Here is a 20607-nt window from a genome sequence, read left to right as displayed (position 1 = left end):
ATCGCGTTAGCGCGAGGCCATTTTAACGGCGATAATTTTTTTAACGTGAGATTAACGCTATGTGGTTTTATGGTACAATTTTCCAAGTACATCCCGCTGCAGCCTGCGAGAAGGCAGGGCTATTTTCCCCCAGTCTATGCATTTTCCATAGGCTTCGAGAGCGGAGCCTCTCAAGGGAAAAAGACGCTCATACACTGGGGTAGCGCTAGTGCCTTTTCTTTAAGCCCCACCACCAACAAACAAGTTGAGTGTCTGGTGCCTAGTAGCAACCTGAAATACGCTGAGAAAACAGATTACTGAGGTGAAATGGAATCTGCTACGGCACTCTTGCTGTCTGTGTACGCTACAGGTCAGTGTCGTGTGTGTGTGTGTGTGTGTGTGTGCGTGCGTGTGTGTGTTCTCATTTTTGTTAAGAGGCTGAAAAGTAACTTTCTAGAGCATAGACTGCCTCCATCTAGTGATGTCGGTCTATTGATTTTGATGTATTGATTGAAAATTGTTCATTATTATCTTGGTTAATTAACATCTAATGTTAACTCTACTACATTTTATAGCAGTAGGGTAAAATGCTTGTCTTTGTTCAAAAGACTGTATTGACTGTAAAGACTGTATTTTACATCAGCCTGTTTTCAGGGCCTTTTTTTTGGCTACATATTTGTTATTTTTGCTACATGCCTCCCCATCTTCTTGCCATATGTTTCTATGGCATAAATCAGTGTCTGTGACCTGTTTTCATTAAAAAAAAAGAACATTGGCACAAACCTAGCCTGTATGTATTTTTTGTATGTCATCGAGAGTATTTAAATGATTTTCAATCAGAAAAAAAATGTGCGATTAAAATGCGATTAATCGCGAGTTAACTCAGGCATTGATGCGATTAATCGCGATTAAAAAAATTTAATCGATTGACAGCACTAATATATATATATATATATATATAAAAAAAAAACTAGTCTTCATAGCTAATGATTCATGAACCCCTCAAATGTGTTACAATGAGAATTGAGGCAATGGTTGGTATTGGGCAAGAAGTTTTGCCCAAAGACACTTTACTACTATCTCCTCTCCCAACAGCCTCTGTTTTCACATTCATAACACAATACATTTAAAGCTACAGTGTGTAACTTTTAGCGACATCTAGCGGTCAGACTGCAGACTGCAGCAACATGAACATCTCCCCCCCACCGCTTCTCCCCCCCCAACAGTACGGCGAGCATTACGGGACAAAATGTCTTCCACGACGTCCGCATCACCTACCTTCTCAAGTGATGAGGTTTGTTTACATAGATAATTTTACAGATAGTATTTCATTAGTCTGTGTAGGGTATAGATTTCATGTAGACTTAAGATAATAAATATACCCGTTATTTTTTCTACATCGTTGTGACATTTTGGCGATCTCGCAATCACTAGTTTGTTGGCTCTGCGCTGCCGTAGCGCAAAGATGTCTGCCTCCATGGCTGCGAGACCCGCTCCTATGTAATTATAAATAACGAATTCTAAGGCAACGCAAATATTAAGGTTAAGAGGCTGAGCTCGTAGATGATGATAAAATAACATAGTTATGTATAATATATTACATTTCTGACTGTATATCCCTGTAATTATTACACACTGTAGCTTTAAGGAAGCAGGCAGATATTTTTTAAAAATGCACTACTGAGAATCCGAAAAGCAGCTTATAATTGCTAGTATGGACCCTGAAGGTCAGTGTGTTCATGTAAAGTAAAAGTCTGTATATGTGTAGTTTGATGGAGATCTAAAAATGTCCTTAAAGAGCTCTGGATGTCACAGAGACTAGGTTATGTTCTCCTGCTTGCAAACAGTAAAAATTGCTAGAGCTCATCGTTATCAAACAGGCCATCCCAGTGTTTTTTTTGTTGTTGTTTTTTTTTAAGGCTAATTTCCACTATTATGGGGAAAAAAATGGTTCTCCATTGTCTATGAGAACATCACACCCACATCACTTTAAATCACATTATAAAAATCTACAAGTCCTATGCAATTTGCATATAATGCCATTTTTTTTTTTTTTTTTTTTTTTACTTTGAGGTGATCATGCATAGCAGATCAGCAGTTTGTCAAATGTCTGGACCTGCCGATCACAGTCTGGCTTTTTGATCATTGGTGTATAGGTACCATCAGACACGGGCCTTCAGATAAAGTTGTAACTTTTGTGACCATCTCAGGCGATCCTTTAATCTAAGCATAAACCAATCATTCTGGTCATTGCTGAGAAGCAAACTGACATGTTTCGAGGGCAAAAACAACACATCTTTTGTAGAAAGTATTTTTTTTAAGTTTTATTTTTATCAAATCATGTTATGAAAATAATGACAAGCAACCATCATCTTCAACATTTGTATCTTTCTGTACATCTCCACAAAAACGTAGCTCTGATTTATGCAATATCCCTGCAGTCTCAGAGTACCAATGTCTTCTCTTTGTGCTGGACTTTTATTCCTCTCATCTTGGAAGTGTCCATCCCCACCATAAAACATCTTTACAAGGTACGTGAGCGAGAAATTCACAGATATGGCAGAATTAGTCTTATTTGGGCTCTCCTATTGTCTCCTCATCAAAAATAATTTACAAAAAATCTCTACATACTTACAAGGCTGGAGTTCGTGTCTGAAGGGTTTTTCAAATTAAAGGAGAAACAATCAAAACAAAAGGGAAACCATAAAAGGGTGATCTGATATTCTGGACAGTTATTTTATATGGTACATTTAAAGGTCAAACTCTCATTCAGCTAGCAATTCGGCTAAACCTTCTGGAAATGATTTCAGCACATTTAAAAAAAAAAAAAAAAGAAGAATCCTAGAAATGTTTATGGAGTTTGTTTAGATTGACTTATGTTTTTAATCAAGTGCATGTTAACCAAAAATATCTGTAAATATACCAATTTTCCCTCTCTATCACAGTCAAATGGAGCTGGAATAGAAACAGGCATCCTAAAAAACACTTAAGGCTTCATTTATATTCTTTAGCTCACAGCTAACAGAAATCAACAATCATAATCCTATTTCAGTCCATTGTTTGACTTAAACAGATCCGCACTTAGGGCCGGATTTATCAAGATCCAATTTTGCATGCAGTAGTTTGCGCTCGCAAACTGGACTTTTGCGCGAGGGGCTGAACCATGGTTTGCGGGTGATTTAACAAGAGTGATTGCGTAACTGGTGGCAGGTGCAAAACTGTTGGAGACGCCCTATTTAAATGATGGTTTTGCACGTTTTGTGGTTTGCGGCAAAGTAGTTTGTAGTTTGTACAAACTAGTGCATTAAGAAATTTATTCCCTAAGGTGGTATGTGGCTGAATTTCTACTTCACTGCAGTAAAAAAATTTATTGGCCTGTAGAAAAATGCACATACCAAATGGCTCACAAGAAGTGACTGTGGATGAGATTAGTGCGCGTACGCATCCCCGCAGCATTGGCATGTTGCTCCACAGGCGCAGAGGGGAGGTCTGGTTTCTCCGTTAGGGCGTCAGGGCGACATGGCATTTAGAATGTCGGACAGCACTTCTGAAAAACTAGATTGGGAGATTCAATGTTGCAAGGAGTTTTGTGATATCTGGTATTGCGTGGGTCCTCCTTGTGGCTGGCTCCAAATCCATTCGGAGTTCCCCCAACAGCTCCAAAATGGCAATGCTGGATAAACGATATGTTTTGATGATCGTTTCCGCGTTCATTCCAAAAATATTCACACGTAGTGAAAAAATGCGTTCTCTGCGTCTCCTTGCTTCATTTTGATGTCTCCTTCTTGCGAAAATAACCGCTGCCATGTGTGCGCAATTACGCATACAGACTATTTGCACCTTCTTTTGAAACGTGTTAAATATAGAGTCAGATACCGTTAGCAAAATTGCTTTCGGGTTTAATAAATTACTTTGCGAGTGCTAAATTAATATATTTACATGTTCTCCTCCCACAAGACGCACTTTTGCGTGTAAATGCCCCTTCGGAACTACTTTAAAGTTGTGTGGCATGTAGTCAACAAGACACCTGATACATCACTCTGATTTTGGTCCATATTTAGATGATAGGGGCTTTCAATAACTGCAGATTCACACATTTGAATCTCCTCTTCTAATTAGATCGACTGACTGAAGGATTAAAATGATTTGAATATTTTTTTCAATCCAGTTTGAGATGACTGGAGCTTTGTGACCTGGCATGTTATCCTTTCGGAGCCTGCTGTCTAAATGGGGGTATACTGCAACCAGAAAAGGATGTACATGCTGTAAGTGTCATACTTTGGCAGTAGCAATTAAGATATGCTCCTTTAAGATTTATGATTCCAGAAGTAAGAAAAGAAAATACCCCCAAACTGTAACACCACCTAATCCAGCCTGAAGCAATTGTTGAAAAACTGAATGGATAAGTGCATATAGTTGTTTATGCTAGTTTCTGACCCTACTATCTAAATGTCATAGCTGAAATGCAAATTCGTCAGAACAAAAACATGTTTTCTGTTTTTCTAAGACATAAAAGTGTTTAAAAATCATAGTAAATCATTAGCTCCATTAATAGCTAATAACTGTTGCATATTGGTGCTTTAAAAGTCACTAATTAGTATGTGTTTATATATGGACCTCAGCTGTAGCCTCCCTCATATTCATTATGTAATTTCAAAAAGTTTTCTGTGTATAACAATGACCCGACCTGTAATTTTAATAAATAAATAATTAGTTAATTTGATGTTTGTCCTTTCAAATAGCTGAGAATCTTGTTTTTCTGTGTGTGTGCATGTGTTCGGAGGAATGAGTGAACCCTCCAGGACAAGAAAACTGTGTGTTTGACTCACATCGTGTTATAACAGCAAACCACAACTAACATTCTTTGTGTTCCTTCATCAAGGCATGGGGACTAAAATTAGGAGGACCGCTTTAATGTCAGGATCTGCTCATAAAATACAGATTTTCCATGAAAAGTATCGGACCTAACACGCAAAGCTCTAAAAACAATGTTTTGCATCATGTTTGGTGCACTGGCACATGCTCACGCTTAACATTCACCCTTTATAAGCTAACAAAATAAATTACATTTATTGGCACTCTGAAGCATCAAACTAAAATCCTCCTGCTGTGCTGCACCTGGGTTTGAAGAGGCCGGAGCTAAGTCATATATCCAAAACTCACATCAGTGAAAGAAAAATGCCCTTTAAAAATATCTTTGCTGATGTCCACATTGGAAACAGATGTGAGGTTTGTATCAGTCTTATACCTGCTGGGAAGTCGTGTATCCATTTGGTTTTTCATTCCTTTGAGTGCTAAAGGGCAAAAGTCTCTCTATTAAGGCCATGCATCACACAAGGCATCTCTGTCCTGCTGTCACCAGGATTGGGATTTTAAAAAAGCAGGAGAGGAGCTAATCCTCCTGCAGAAAAGCTCCTCACATGTTGTACGCCACATAAATTGGGTCCAGCTGGTCGGCCAGGAATCCATCTCTGAGGTGCATCCGTTGCTTCTCCCCTCTGGAGTTAATAGGAATCACTCCGGGGTCCACCACCACCACCACTCCCACAATTAGGTAGTGCTCTTCCAGGACGACGTTTGTAACCAAGGCCACCAGGTCCAGGGCCTCTTGCTCGGATCCCTCCAGCTCCACCACCACCACCAGGAGGTTGGTCCATGTGAAGACGGCACTGAAGGAAGGAGTAGGGACGGATAACAGTTCACCCCCTGTTAGATACTGAGGTTATAATAACAGGATTTGGAGCTGTTGCAGGATTCTCACCATTCAGCTATGCTCTTATGAGCACGGATAACAGATGTCTCAATGTCGATGGGGTGATACCTCATCCCCCTCAGCTCCAGAGTTTCATCAAGAGACCCCACCACATAGAGAGCATCGTGGCGCTCTGACACATCAAAGAAATATTAAGTCGAAAAGCAGATGTAACAGTACAGATAAACCCTTTTAAGCTTTCCATAGTGAAACATTTCAAAATATTACTTATCACACTAACCTCCGCTGGCGTCAGTGAGGTCGGTGCGTCGCAAGAAGCCCAGATAACCGGTTCTTGCCCAAACCGTCTGGGTGTCTCCAAAGCTGAGCTTAGTGTTGAAGTGGTCGGCGTGCAGCGCCTCTTCACCATAAACTGTGTAGTAGCCTGTGGCGTTGTGAGGACTGCTAACCCAGATCTGTCACAGATAAACAATGGTAAGGTTAAAGATTGCGCGTTCTCCTGGAGAACGCTTTAGATTCAACATGGTACCTCACTCATAATTTATGATATCTCCTTTATTGATATTTTCAAAAATAATGAAATACAACAGCTAATGTTAAAATATCTTTATTTTTTATTTACATGTGGCGTTTCTCTTTTATGTTTAAGCAGGTTTTATTTTAACTACCGTAGATGTAATTATCTTTCTGAATGAATTATCTAAAAATAATAGCTTCAATTGTTTTTATGAACATTTCTATTTAGACTAATGAGAACAGAGAGATTTATTATTAACCCTTTTAAAAAAAACTCTGTCAGGGAATTTCCTTTTTGTGCTGAATCCTGTATAGCAGGTTCTCATTCTTTCACACAGTCAGATACGCGGACATAATGCTCCATAAGCTTCTGTACGGCTGCTGCATAAGTCTGACAAGCTGACTAACGTCACCGCTACCAGTGTTGTTGCTGTTGCTCTTGTTGCTTGTTTGTTCTTTTGTTTTTTCCTGTGCCCTTTTGGAGGAGCTCCTATAGGTTCTCCACCTGGATTGCCAACAAGGAACAATTTGTTTTTTAGACATAGTAGCTGGTTGTATGGTTTTGTTGACTTTTTTCTCTTTTTGTCCAAAGGATCTCTTTCCTTTCCACTGCTTTTATTTCTTCTGTCTCTCTGTCAGGTTCTGCATTGGTCACATGTATATTTGGTAACAAAATTAATGAATAAAGTAGTTTTGGGTAATTAAGGGGGGACTTCTCGCCAACAAATCCTCCCTTGGAAAAATAAATTTGCTCAGTACAGCACGGTACTCAGATTTCAGTTCTGCTGCCATGACAAAAAATAAACAAATAAATACAACCGCTGATGTTAAAATATCTTATTTTTTATGTACAGGTGGTGTTTCTCTTTTATCTTTGAGGATGTTTTATTTTAACTTGATGTAATTATCTTTCTGAGGCAGGAGATTTAAATAGATTTACTATTTTTAAAATGTTATGTAATTACTCAAAAATATGAATTAACTAAAAATAATAGCTTCAATTGATTTTATGCATATTTCTATTTAGACTAACGAGAACAGAGAGATTATTTCTTAACCGTTTTAAACATAGTCTGTCAGTGAATTTCCTTTTTGTGCTAAAATCTGTATATTTTTAATAGAAAGGCAGTCTCTGTTTCTTCAGCAGTGGGTGAAATCCAGACAGAGATGTTTCAGTTTCTGTTAGTAGAACAATCCTTTAAGGTGAACAGTGTTTTTGAACAAGGTCTCTAATCTGAATAAGTAGAAAATACAGCTGATCACTTGGGTTTAATTCACCACTGTTCTTATTTTCTACTCCCCAGTGCTCCAATGCCATTTTCCGCTCCCTATTTCCCCTTTCTATATGTAAATAAAAGCATGTACCCACATAATACATTTTTATAGGTAAAAATTATGCAAAATCTTATATCCTCTTCTAATATATGTGTTTTGAGTATTTCTACATGTATATATATTTTTTTATACTTTTGATGTTTTTGCATCTAATCCCTACTTTTCCAGTGATTTTTCTAAAATATGCAGCAGATCTAACCAAACTAACTCTAAAAGGACTTTGCAGGGTAGTTAGAATAATGAGATATTTGACACATATTTAGTGGAAAATCTATGTAAAAGATGGCTTCATCTGTACCTGTTAGTCAGGTATAAAACAGAAACAAACAGAGGTGCCTTACAGTCGGTGAATCAAAAGATGGAAAACTGAAAATAAGGGTTCAAGAAAATTAAATAAATAACCTGGATCTAAAAAAAAAAAACAGTCAGTTTTAAATTTTGAATAAAATTAATTGATTCACTGAGAAAAATATACAAAATCCATGTGATAGGCTGAAATAATCTTCATTTAATTTAACTGCTAACGATGCCAATATTCAGACTAACCTGTTCTAATTTAGGCATTTATGATTGTATTTTCTAACAGCTCTAAGTTTATTGCTGTCCTTTTTTTATTGTAGTATAGAGACATACCTCTCCTAGATGTGAGTCTCCTAAAGGTCCTTTGGTCTCTGTGTTGGCAATGACCACTTTCACTCCTGGAAGGATCTACCCAAGCAGAAAGCCATGTCCAAGTTAAACAACGCTTCAACTGATTAGGAATCATATCTAAAGCGTAAAGATGGTCTCTTTTTCTTTAGAACATATCCTTTTTTCTTTATTTTTACCTTCCCAGACTCCATCAGGGGCAGACTGTGAGGGGATCCTCTCTCCACTAGGCGGACCCTGGAGAGGTAAACATGAACCAAATAAGTAATTGATCAAATTAAATAAATAGCAGGACTATAATTACATTGTAATACACTGAAGCTCATCTTAAGAGAACTAAATCGCTGCAGTGCTGCCCCCTACCTATCGTGCCGTAGAGCTCTCATGTCCACATAAACAGTAGTGGGATCTGGTCCAGATGTTCCCTGGAGTAAAAGAAACAGAACTTGGCATTACCAAACTGGTTCAGTCCAGATATGACCTCTGTGTGCCATCTGGGTGAGGAGAAGGTGGAGGCTGGTTATGAAACAGCTGCTGATAAAGCAGGAGGCAGCCAGAAGCCAGGCTACAGGAGTTAGGACTGAACCATGGACAGAGAGATATACCCTCCCTCAGATCCTCTGACACCACCCAGTGGGGAAAGGGTGGAAAAACAAAACCAATGTCTAAAAACACTGCAAAAAATCAAATCTAAATAAGTTATTTTTTTCTTAAAATAAGGGATTTTTTTCTTGAATTGAATTGGATGTAAGTGAGACACTTTGCCAATGGCACAAGTCAATTAACATTTAAAATAAGAAAAAAAAATGGAATTTTCTCATTTAAAGTGCATATTATCTTATTTTAAGAGTAAAAATACTTATTCTATTGGCAAAGGGATATAAGGGTAAATACAAGGGGTAAATACACTTACTGTATTTCAATATCTTTTAAGTTTTTGCAGTGAAGTTGAAATTTTGAGAAATATTTTTGGGGGATTTTAAGCTTATTTTTAACTAAACTTCCTAGAGGAGAAATTGATCCTGACACTTAGGATTTATCATCTTTTCTTTGGTAAAACCACAGCTTCAAATTATATTTTCAGTTATTCCTTTTGCTAATGTATGGACATTGGTTAAGCTACCAGTCACTGTTTTTGTATTTAGCTTAATGAGTTGGTTCATGCCTCTCCATAATAGCAGTATTTTCAGCAGCACATTTATGGAAAATTTCAACAAGACTCAATTAGTGTTTACCAGGAAACGAAAGCCCATTAACATTGTAAAAACAGATACAAACCAGATCTGTTTTTGATAAATTGTTTAAAATCCCTGCTTCATACAAATGTACTTAATATATGTTTTAGTCAGTCTAGCTGTCCCTCAGTATAAAGTGCTGAATAACAGAATAATTTATCTCAAAGGATGAGTGAGAATCCAATTACACATGAAAAATGGGCTAAAGCAAAAATGGTGCTAAATGAAGCAGAGGCTCATTAAATCTAAATCAAAGCAAATAAAGATAAATGTAAACCGAAGCGAAGCATGTTCAAACAACATGCGAGAGACAAAAAGAACAACAAATGGCCACATAAAAACACAGACTGAGCTGCAGAGCACAAAGCCGTTCTCATCCCACAGTACCTGCTCAGCCAGTTTCCCTAACCTGTTGGGCTGACGGGACGGGGCAGGACAGATAGAGATATAGATGTATGCGTTCATATATATATATGTAAGACAGACACAAATAAACTTGTGTACCAGTAAAGGAAAACATGTACATTTACCAAGTTTGTAAAACAACTTTAAATCCATAACCACACTAAGCACTGTCCATGGTGCTTATGACCTGTTAGGAAATCTTTCATCTTTTCTTCCCTAAAAAAATATCAGAAACTCAAAAGATTTTGATTAAAAAAATTATCTTAAAATAATCTAAAATGGTTCTAGAAGCTAAAACATTAATGATATTTTTCAAGGTTTTCTGGAGGTTTATTACATATTTTGTATATTTAAATATGACAGTTTTATGTTTTGCTTACGTTTGTCATCTTAATGTTTAATCGATCATTAGTACAAAGCTTCTTGTGTGGCAGTGTAGTAAAAGGCTCTTTCACCGTTTCTGAGTTTCGTAAAATCACAGATCAGCTCAATTTCCTGTTAAATCTGGTTTGATTTGTCTAAAGTTAGAGATGTTTACAGCACAGGTGAATGTAATATATGGTCCATTTATATATAGAAAAAAAAATTGGGTTTTTGATCTCATGGGCTTAAAAGGTTTAAACCTTTGACATGGTCCCTTTTAAACATTTAAATCTTTGGGCATTTAGTTCTTTAAAAAGAATCAAAGACAGATGATTACTGTTATAATAATGTGAATATAAGTCATTGCTAAGTAGGGATGCACGATATAATCGGCCCCCTATCGGTATCGGCCTGTATCGGCCTTAAAACTGAATATCGGACATCAGCCACCCCACCGATATTTAACCCGATATTTGATCAGCTTCTGAGTTTCTAGAGTCTAAAAAAAAAAAATACTACTTCCTCTTCTTCCTCAAAAACTTATTTTTTACAGACTTAAAAACTTCTAAAGACGAGGGAAAAAATATTGATACGTTAAAATATCCCAATATCTTCATATGCTGATATATTGCCATTTAAAAACACCATATCAATCTCTTTTACTAATAAAATATTGCTATATGTCATCGTTATGCTACGAAATCCCCCGAAAATTTCTTGAAATTTTGCCATATTTTTATATGTTGATATATTGACGCGGTATCGATCTATTTTACTAACAAAATCTCACAAGAATTTGCAAAATATCACGAGAGTTTGTAACAGAAGGATGAAATTTCACGAGATTTTAAAAGTAAAATAGATCGATACCGTGTTTTTAAAAATCCATTTGATATCAGCATATGAAAATATATTTGAGTATATTATTTTTCAAAGTGTCAGAAATGGATAACAAAACTGCTATTTTCAATGAATACTTATTTTTGTCCAGCTTTAACATCGGAATCGATATCGGTTATCGGCTACATGAGTTTTAAAATATCGGCATATCGGATATCATATTTTTATATGTTACCCTGTTAACATATAAAAATATGGCAAAATTTCGTGAATTTTCGGGGGATTTCGTAGCATAACGATGACATATAGCAATATTTCATTAGTAAAAGAGATTGATATGGTGTTTTTAAATGGCAATATATCAGCATATGAAGATATTGGGATATTTTAACGTATCATTATTTTTTCCCTCGTCTTTAGAAGTTTTTAAGTCTGTAAAAAAGAAGTTTTTGAGGAAGAAGAAGAAGTAGTATTTTATTTTTTTTTTTAGACTTTAGAAACTCAAAAGCTGATCAAATATCGGGTTAAGTATCGGTGGGGTGGCCGATGTCCGATATTCAGTTTAAAGGCCGATACCGATAGGGGGCCGATTATATCGTGCATCCCTAATTTTTAGTTAGGGTAGGTATTTATAAACTGCTTCAGTAACATTTTATGGCGTGATCAGAGAGCTCATATTTTTCTATCTACATGAAACAATACATTCTTTTGGCTTTCTACATAACTATGTACTGTAAATGTATGAGAGTGTCTCTGATTGGTTGACGAGCTGCATCAAGCTGCAAACGTTGATTTGCATCAATGCTTAGAGCACATAATCTCTGCCCACACAGGCAAAACGCTTCAGACCACAGAGCCTCCTCATGCCTCTTGAAGCACGTCCACTATAGACTTTACATGTAAACTGGCTGCCTCTGATGCATCACAGACATTTTATCTTCCGCTGTCACACCTAGTTCCAGTTCACCATTCTTACTGTACTGGCACTAGCATAAAACATACATCTATAAACCCACTAAAAACCAGATAAACATAGTTTTTCATGAACTGTGGAAGCCTCATCCTTACCTGCAAACAGATTGCCACATTCACCCTGCAGCCGAAGGTGGTGCTGACAGCTCGCGGTGATAACCCCAAGTCTTTGAAGATCTTTGAGAAGGACTGAGTGAGGCTGATACGAGGCCGTTCCTCTGCCACCACCATGCACGTTCGAACACATGAAAGATTTACGTTTCTCAACTGGATGAAGGAAAAAAATAAACAGAAGTTACAATAGCAACAGCTCTACTGTGCGATAATCAAAACTTACCTAACCTGCAGGAATACAAGCAGCTCTATAAGGATGCAATTATTCTTGTAGATGTTTGTTTAAAACATCTGCAAGAATAATTGCATCCTTATAGAGCTGCACTATCAAGGTATTATTATTACCATTATAATATATTCTAATTTAAAAAAAGCCTCAACCAGCTTTAAAGAATGTGTATGAGTATTTATTTCAAACTAGGGCTGCAACTAACAATTATTTTCCAAATCTGTCGATTATTTGATTAATAATCGGATAGTATAAGGTTCCTAAAAGAAGACTTTTTGTGAAATTAAAACAGGAGAAACTAAAATATTTCCAGTTGAGGAGATCTGGATAGAGTACATTAACAGATGAAAATGATGAAATTATGTTTTTTTTTTAACAATTTTGTTATAATTGCTGCTCAAGGTGGGGCGCTCTGTCAGGTTAAGGCATGTTTTCGAGTCTCTATACTACAGAAATCGATTAACCGATTACTACATTATTTGACAATTCTATCAATAATCGATTAATCATGATTAATCCAATTAATTGTTTCAGCCCTATTTCAAACCCATGTGCATTTCACCTTATAAACTAATACTTCATGGACCATGAGCAGAATGACAAAGTGAATAGCTGTGGATAAAACTGACCCGTAGAGCTTCAGTCTGTGAGCCCAGACCCTTGGTGCACATCTCCATGACTGAATATGAGCAGAAGGTGACGCGGACTTTGTACTGGCTGACAGCAGTCAGCCAAAGTGAAGCATTAGTCTCCAGCTCCAGAGGAGGAACCAGGATCGACTGGTGTCCGGAGTAAACACTAACACAGAAACATGAAATTAAGCTGAGCACATGCGGATTGCATTTCCCTGTCACTCAGCTGCTGGTTTACCTGCACAGGCACCAGAGGGCCAGCCCCAGGCCGCAGTAAGGGTCCAGACAGATGGCGATCTGTCGGGAAGGGTAGAGCTCACACTGCAGCTTGATGGAACGACACAAGGCACTGGTGGCAGAATGAGACATCTAGAGAGGGGGGAGGGGATGAAAATAAAGAGGAAAACTGTGTCAACTTAGAAAGGAGAGAATAGTGAGAGACAGATAGCATCCTAGCATGACATCAGATCTATAAGACAATACTGTGAAAGTTTTGATGTGCTTCGGCATACTTTGACCCCTGCCAGGATCCCAGTAGTGGAGACACTGAAGTCTAGGTAAGCTAACATCTCTGGTGTTGGGGGTTTGTATGTCTGAGGACATTTCTTCCTGGGCAAATCATCTGAAGAACCAAAGAGACATTTAACTGGATAGAAAACTGATAATGTGTTTTAAAAAATGGTTGTCCAACATTATGATCATCCAAAGTGAAACCATGTGCGGGCCTAAATGATGTACCTGTGTCCATCACTGTGGGCCAGCTCTTGATGTCTACAGCTGCAGCAGCCTCTTTGGATTTTAGCAGCTTCATTGTTGCTTGGGTTGTCAGGATACACACTGACTTACTGACCTGCAACACACACACACACACACACACACACACACACACAAATCAGTATGAAACAAACAACAAAAAACATAAACACTTTTGACCGTATCTTTCTTTCTGTGAAAAAGGAGAGCAAAATGTCCCTCTTTGTTTAATTTTAATGTAAATCAGATGGATTATTTTAAAGTTTAGAGGTTTGGGTGATAAACAGAGCGTTTTACCTCGACAATCATTTTGACAGTAGGCAGGGTGGTGGCCAGGTTCTGTGGGTGCGGAGGTCTAACAGTGACTGGGACACATCCAGCATACAGGCAACCGTAGAAGGTTGCAATCAGGTCGATTCCTGCAACACACAAGTTACCCAATAGATAAAATGAACACACTGTGGAGTAACAACATGGATCAACCCTCAAAGCTCTACTCAAATGAAAACAACAGAGACAGTAATCAGCAGAACATTTTACCAGGTGGATAGACGAGTGCTACGTGGTCCCCAGTGTTGAGGCGTCCCAACAGAGCTGCTGCCACTCGCTCAGCACGCTTGTGCAGCTGTAGGCAGGAAGCTGTGCTTGCCACTGTGCCCTGAAGGGAAATGACAAATAAGTTTATTCTAAAGCATCTGATTAAGTTCACTCAGAATTAAAACAAGTTATTTTAATAATTTTATCCGATGGTGAAAAATAACTACTTGAATATATTTCATTATATCCCCTGAAGCAGGAAAACTATGGAGCACTTTTCCTAAGTTCTCAGTCCTTATTATTCAATTTAATACAAATACTAAGTTAACAGTAAATATATACAAAAAGATTTAATTGAGTAACCAGGGAAGCACAGAAAGAACACAGATAGAAAAGACACAAGGCCAAAGAGCCTATGACTAAACTTTAATGGAGTTATTTCACAACTAGATCTGCTAGATTTATACATGATTTTGAAAAAAAAAAACAAAAACATAGAGTCGTATTCAATATCAGAATAAATGTTCAGATAAGGCTTGATTATCTAATTGGAGGTATATCTTTAAAAAAAAACAGCTTTTATGCATGTATTGAACATCCTTTTTATGATGTGGTCTGATGTAAATTTAATCTTTAATGTTTTTATTAGTTTCACATGGAAAATCCTCAAAATTCACAGATATAAACTCTTGAAAATAGTTTTGTGTGCAAATAATCTAATTAATGAGTTATAATTATTAGAGGTATTCAGGTCTAATTTATTCAACATGACATATTATAATCAGAAATCATATCGTTAGACTGAAGTCTGATCAGAAATGAAGGCTCTCACTCAACCTTAGAATTGAGAACGAGGAACAGAGGATGATCCGGAGTGGCCTGAGCTCTCCACTGTAGCACATCCTGGATGTAGAGGAACTGTTGGTAAAACACAGTTACACATGTTTCATTTAAAGGCGAGGGGGACTTAGATAAAAACTTATATCAGAAAATAAACATTGTTTCTTCAGGCTCAACATAATCATAAAGTGATGAAACTGAAGGGGCTGGATGATGGGAATGAGTGCCGGCAGAAAAAATTAATAGAATAAATAAAAACTTTTTTTTTCAGTTTTGAAAGACAAGAATGCTTCTGAATTGTTCTTATTTGATGCAATCCTTTTCTTTAGGAGTAAAAAAAAAATAGTATGAAGGTATTTATCTCAGATTGAATTCCTCAGATTGGCAACTTACTGTCACAGTCTTGGTTTTGTTATGTTTATTTTGAGTATTCAGCTTTACTTTGCTTCTTGTCTTAGTGTTTAATTATTATTTTCTTGTTAGTTCCTGTCTTCCTGGTTTTCCATTTGTTGTCCTCTGCTGCCCTCTTGTGTCCTCACCTGTTTTCAATCATCTCGTTAGCCCTCTCTTTGTCTCTGTCCCCTTTAAAAGCCCTCCCTCTTCAGTTCCTGTTTGCTGGATCCTCGTCAAACGTCTGTCTGTTTACCTCGTCTTTCCCTGGCTCCTAGAGTTTGGTTTCCCCTGATGTCTCCTTGGTTCTGGTTCGTTGTTATTTTTTGTTGGATCTTTGATTCCTGCCTCCATACCTGTAAACTTCATTAAACCCACCAAAATTCACCTCAGCCAACTTGCCTCTGCTTTTGGGTCATCAATTTAACACCAAATCCTGACACTTACCTGTTTGCTGAGCAGTATGAATGAAATGGATGGGAGGGGGACTATCTACCTTACGTGCCTGGTCATTGTCCTCCAGCTGCCCCAGATCTCTACCGCAGGCTTGTGCTATCCTCTTGCCTGCCACCAAGTTTCCCACTATCATAGAAGCAGGGCCGACCTCTATGGAGCACAAAGAGTTCAATCATAACACATGGGTGAGGCAGAGCATGAGTGACCAATGGATTTAGAATAAGCAGCATTACAAAGGATCTCCTTTGTGTCTACAGCCAGAATTATTGATCTACCTGGTTGTTTTTGTCTCGGTTTGGGCAGGTTGGTCACACATGTGTGAGGACACATGAGGACGTTGCAGGGATGCAGGGCACCCTCCAGGAAGCGCTGCTTGGTCTCAGATATATGGATACCACCCAAGGGAGCTTTAGGGAGAGTGTTGGCAGGCACCAGAGCTAAGCAGTACACCCCTACCTGGTGGATGCTGTCGATAGCCTAAAAAAAAAAAAACACAACACAAAAATTTGACACTTAAAACCCATGCATACGCTTTCTAAATTAAAGGAAAAGATCTGTCTAGAACCAAGACAGACAAAAACTTTCGATTCACACTTTAAATACATATATTTTCTGATTTGGAACAGTTTTCAGCTGTAATCCAGCACATTAGTGGACAAACAAAACCATATGTATGCAGCTTAAGCTCCAAATATAAAAACTAAAAGAGCTCCTCCTAACTCAGATAAAAGTAAAGCCCTCAAGCAGAGGGTGTCTGCACCTGAAGGACACGGCTCATCCACTGGAAGCTGTCCTCCTCTGAGGAATCTGGCCTTTGCTCGGCCACAACAACGATTCTCTCGTCATGTAGGACCGACACAGAAAACACTGCAATCCTGGAACCCAAACACAAAATCAGACTATTGCAGCTACAAAAACACAGTCGATGGATGTGATAGAGCCTGTATTGCTTATTTGTTATTGTTGTTTTCTTCTTTCCTCTTTTACCTTCCCCTGTAGACAAACTTCATTGGCTCTACAGCCAGCGCCGTGGCAACCACGTCGTCTGCATTGTGTCTCCGGCCAGAGACCACCATGAGGCCATCCATCTTCCCAATTACAAACACCAGGTTGTCCTTCAAAGGGAAAATTAAGAAATCATGGTTAAATGGACATTTGCTGAGAGAGTGTGCGGTTAGACAAGGAGTGTCAACTGAAAGCTGATATTAGGTTAAAATATATCAGGTATAGCGAGGTTTTGCAGTTACTACAAAAAAAAACAAAGTGGGGGAAGCTTGAGAAAAAAGAAAATCAGTCGTCAATTTAAACTGGTCCAGAAAACGCATTTATCAATTTCAAAATCCTTACAGGTGTAGAGAATTGAATTCTAATAAAAAAAGTGATTATAAGATAAAACTACATAGGACTATATAAAATAATTATTTTAACTGTATCAGAAATTTATGACAGAAAAATAGCCAACAGAAAAAATAAACGTTTCATAGTTGTATTTTCTTACATAGTAAGTAAGTAAAAATATTGAAATTCTAGATAAAAAAAACTGTGAATCAAAAGTGTTTTATGAACAAGAATCTTTTTTTTTAAATAATCTAGCTTTCTGTCACTGGATTAAGTTTGAAAAACGTTTCTTAGCAATTTTTTTTTTACAGATTTGCCACTAAACTTCAAAGATTAAATGTATAAAAGGAATAAGAAAGTTTTATCATCCAGAACTTACTGGACCAACAAAGCCGAGCAGTGAGGTTCTGGTGAAAGGTCTGTCAATGATGGGAACTCCAGAGGCTTTGACTGGGATCGTCTGCAACAAGAAGCAACTCAGGTCACAGTCCATAAGGGAAACAGACACATAAGGACTAATCAGCATAGCAAAAAATAAATAAAAATACAGTATTTTTATAGAGCAGGATTATGCTAAAAAACATTAGTGAACATTTTATTAAACATTTACTTCAAAGACGTTCTTCGTCATTCCTGGGAGACCGTAGTATGTTAAACCAGAGCTGCCTGAGCTGACGCAGATCTCTCCAACCTCGTCTGTCTGACAGAGAAAAGGTGTTCCCTCTACTCGCACCACGCAAACAAGGGCTGGGAACAGAGAATGGAAACAGAATAAGGAGTACAATGTTTCCATGTTCCAACCTTAAGTGTGAAAGTTCCTTTAAGTTTGATAAGTAAAGAAAAGCCCTTAAATGTTATATCAAATGTTTCCAGACTATACATATTTTGTTTTCTCTTTGTCCTGCTTTACCTCCAGGCATGACCTGCCCCACATCCTGCACTGTGAGGACAGAGAGTTTCTCCTCCGTGTCTACTCGGATCACACCGTGACTCAGCCCGCTCATGGACAGCACTGCTTTGCCCGGAGGAGGAACACCCATCTCTGGAGGTCTGTGGCAAACACACACACAAACACACACACCCACACATTACTAAAGATAGGGAAAAAGGCTCTAAACACTCACGGAGAAACATTAAAAACATCAGAAGCTGTAAGAGACAAACACTAGCTGAGTATTCTTCCAAATCCTTCTTTTGAGATTTTATTTGACAGATCCACACAAAATACATTTGGTTGTAAAAAGATAGGTCAGTTATACATGATTTATTTTTTTTAGAAGTTAGATTTTTTTTGTAAATGGATGTATCTTTAGCTGCTCTGCTTTGATAGCTGTAACTGATTAGATGAGTTTAAATACATCTGCTCTGTGAAAAAGTAGATGTATTTCTGAGGTTTGCAAGTCAATGTTGAAGCACTTTACAAATCAGTCTTTTATGCAGCATTGGCAGAAAGAAAGACAATATTTTAACAAAGCTATAACAAGTTATGTAAGCAGTATACCCTCAGCTCTAAAGAAGACACAGGCGATGCTCCCTCTAATGTGTCTGGGCATAGACACGGCCCCCTGAGTACATAGAGGACTACTGAGCAACATCAGATGTGCACACTGAGGCCTAAATCTTATATATAATCTATATACTACATATACACATATACAATGGGTGAAATAAGTTTTGAACACGCCACAACTTTTCTCAGTGAATATATTTCTAGAGGTGCTATTGACATGACATTTTCGCCAGATGTCGGTACAAATCCATGCATTCCACACATGCAAAGAAACCATAGATGTCTAGAAATGACGTTATGTGTAATAATGTGGAATGTCACAGCGAAAAAGTATTGAACACATAAAGAAAGGGAGGTGCAAGTTGCAATGGAAAGCCAAGACACCAGCCAATATCTCTCAGTAACTACAAAGCAATCCTGCGCCTTGTCCGTGTAAATTAATATCAACTGGTTCGGTCCGAAATGATCGCCTATGAAAAGTCTCTGGTATCACACAAGAAATATCCCATGTTGGGTGAAAGTAAAGAGCTTTCTGAAGCCCTCTGCAATCTTATTGTTCCAAATCATAATGATGGTATTGGTTACAGAAGGATTTCTAAACTTCTGAATGTTCCAGTGAGCACTGTTGGCGCCATAATCCAGAGGTCGAAAGAACATAATTGCACCATAAACCATGACCAGGTGCTCCTTGTAAGATTTCTGACAGAGAAGTGAAAAGAATTATAAGAAGAGTTGTCTAAGAGAATAATATCAGTTGTGGAGAGCTATAGAAAGACCTGGAATTAGCAGGTACAGTTGTTTTCAAGAAAAGAAAAGTACTGCAGTACTGCCCTGGCCAGTATGCACGCTCACCATGCAAGGCTCCATTGCTTAAGAATAAGCATGTTGAAGCTCATTTAAGGTTTGCTGCACAACATTAAAACAAGTCTGTGAAATAGTGGGAGTACATCAGCCTTTCTGCACTTTGATCCAGGAAACAAGATTATGACCAAAAGACTTGCAGCTGTAACTGTTGTAAAAGTCCTTAAAAGGCACTGACTCATGGTTAGGATCAGTGTTCTTTATTTTGGGTCTCTTCTGAAGGCAAATCATTGCAAAGGATTTCTTTCTGGGATTGAGCTAAATAACTATGCACAGATGTTTAATTGTAAAATAAAAAAAACTAGAATGCAATATTCACTTTTTTCCGCCACTTTGCCTAATAAATTCCCAGTAAAACACAGAGAGGTTTGTGGTTGTCATGTGACATGAAAGTTCATAGGATATAAATACTTTTTCCAAGGCACTGTACTTGTTTAATACACACAAATCCCACATATATTTGACAAGCTTGTAAAAATGTGAGAATATATGAATCTCTAAAGCTGGGTCTAGACTGTCAAATGTAATTAAAATAGGATTTCCATTGTAAAAATAATTCTAGCTTCACTGTTTGAAGCTTGTTTATTAAGTCTGTCTCTGTTTGTCCGTAATTAACAGAAAGCTGTGAGTCATTTCTGGTAATTTACTGAGGGACACATTAAGAAATGTTTATTTTTTTCCAGCAGAATGCAGCTGAAGTTACAGACAGAGCTCAATTCAAAGATGTAACATCCTTTAAAGATGATGTGTAGTATCAGAAATTCACCTGCGGATGGCGACAGTCATTGCTTCTGAGGAGCTGGCACATGGACAGATCACCTCAGGTCGGAGCCCACGTGCCTGAAACACGTTTAGGAAGGCGTCGCAGGACGATATTGACCCTACAGTAACACACACACACTCAGTCTGATGCATTAGATAAAAAAACGAGCTGGAAAACA

General features: G+C 37.8%; 1 protein-coding gene across 3 annotated transcripts in view; it reads right to left on the bottom strand.

The window, feature by feature from the left end:
• Positions 1-4646: 4646 nt before the first annotated feature.
• The window catches only part of dip2a (disco-interacting protein 2 homolog A), a 102768-nt gene continuing 86807 nt past the window's right edge, over positions 4647-20607 (bottom strand). For 2 of the 3 annotated variants that reach the window (XM_038293346.1, XM_038293347.1), the window contains 5 exons: positions 20433-20547; positions 18206-18345; positions 17906-18042; positions 17675-17755; positions 16941-17072 (listed from right to left, as the gene is read on the bottom strand). In XM_038293346.1, coding sequence (XP_038149274.1) covers positions 16941-17072; positions 17675-17755; positions 17906-18042; positions 18206-18345; positions 20433-20547 — 605 coding nt within the window. Of the gene's footprint in view, positions 5649-5740; positions 5865-5972; positions 6148-8176; positions 8252-8370; positions 8429-8554; positions 8617-12102; positions 12274-12978; positions 13148-13219; positions 13351-13493; positions 13604-13719; positions 13832-14031; positions 14154-14274; positions 14393-15108; positions 15190-15997; positions 16108-16232; positions 16435-16717; positions 16833-16940; positions 17073-17674; positions 17756-17905; positions 18043-18205; positions 18346-20432; positions 20548-20607 lie in introns of those variants that run through there. The other variant, XM_038293349.1, reaches the window with a different exon arrangement.

This window comes from Cyprinodon tularosa, unplaced genomic scaffold (genome assembly GCF_016077235.1).
Source record: "Cyprinodon tularosa strain WSP-4 unplaced genomic scaffold, ASM1607723v1 ctg324, whole genome shotgun sequence".
In the NCBI taxonomy this organism is placed as follows: domain Eukaryota; kingdom Metazoa; phylum Chordata; class Actinopteri; order Cyprinodontiformes; family Cyprinodontidae; genus Cyprinodon; species Cyprinodon tularosa.
Note: the sequence above shows the minus strand (reverse complement) of the source record. Positions and strands in the feature narration are given on the sequence as shown.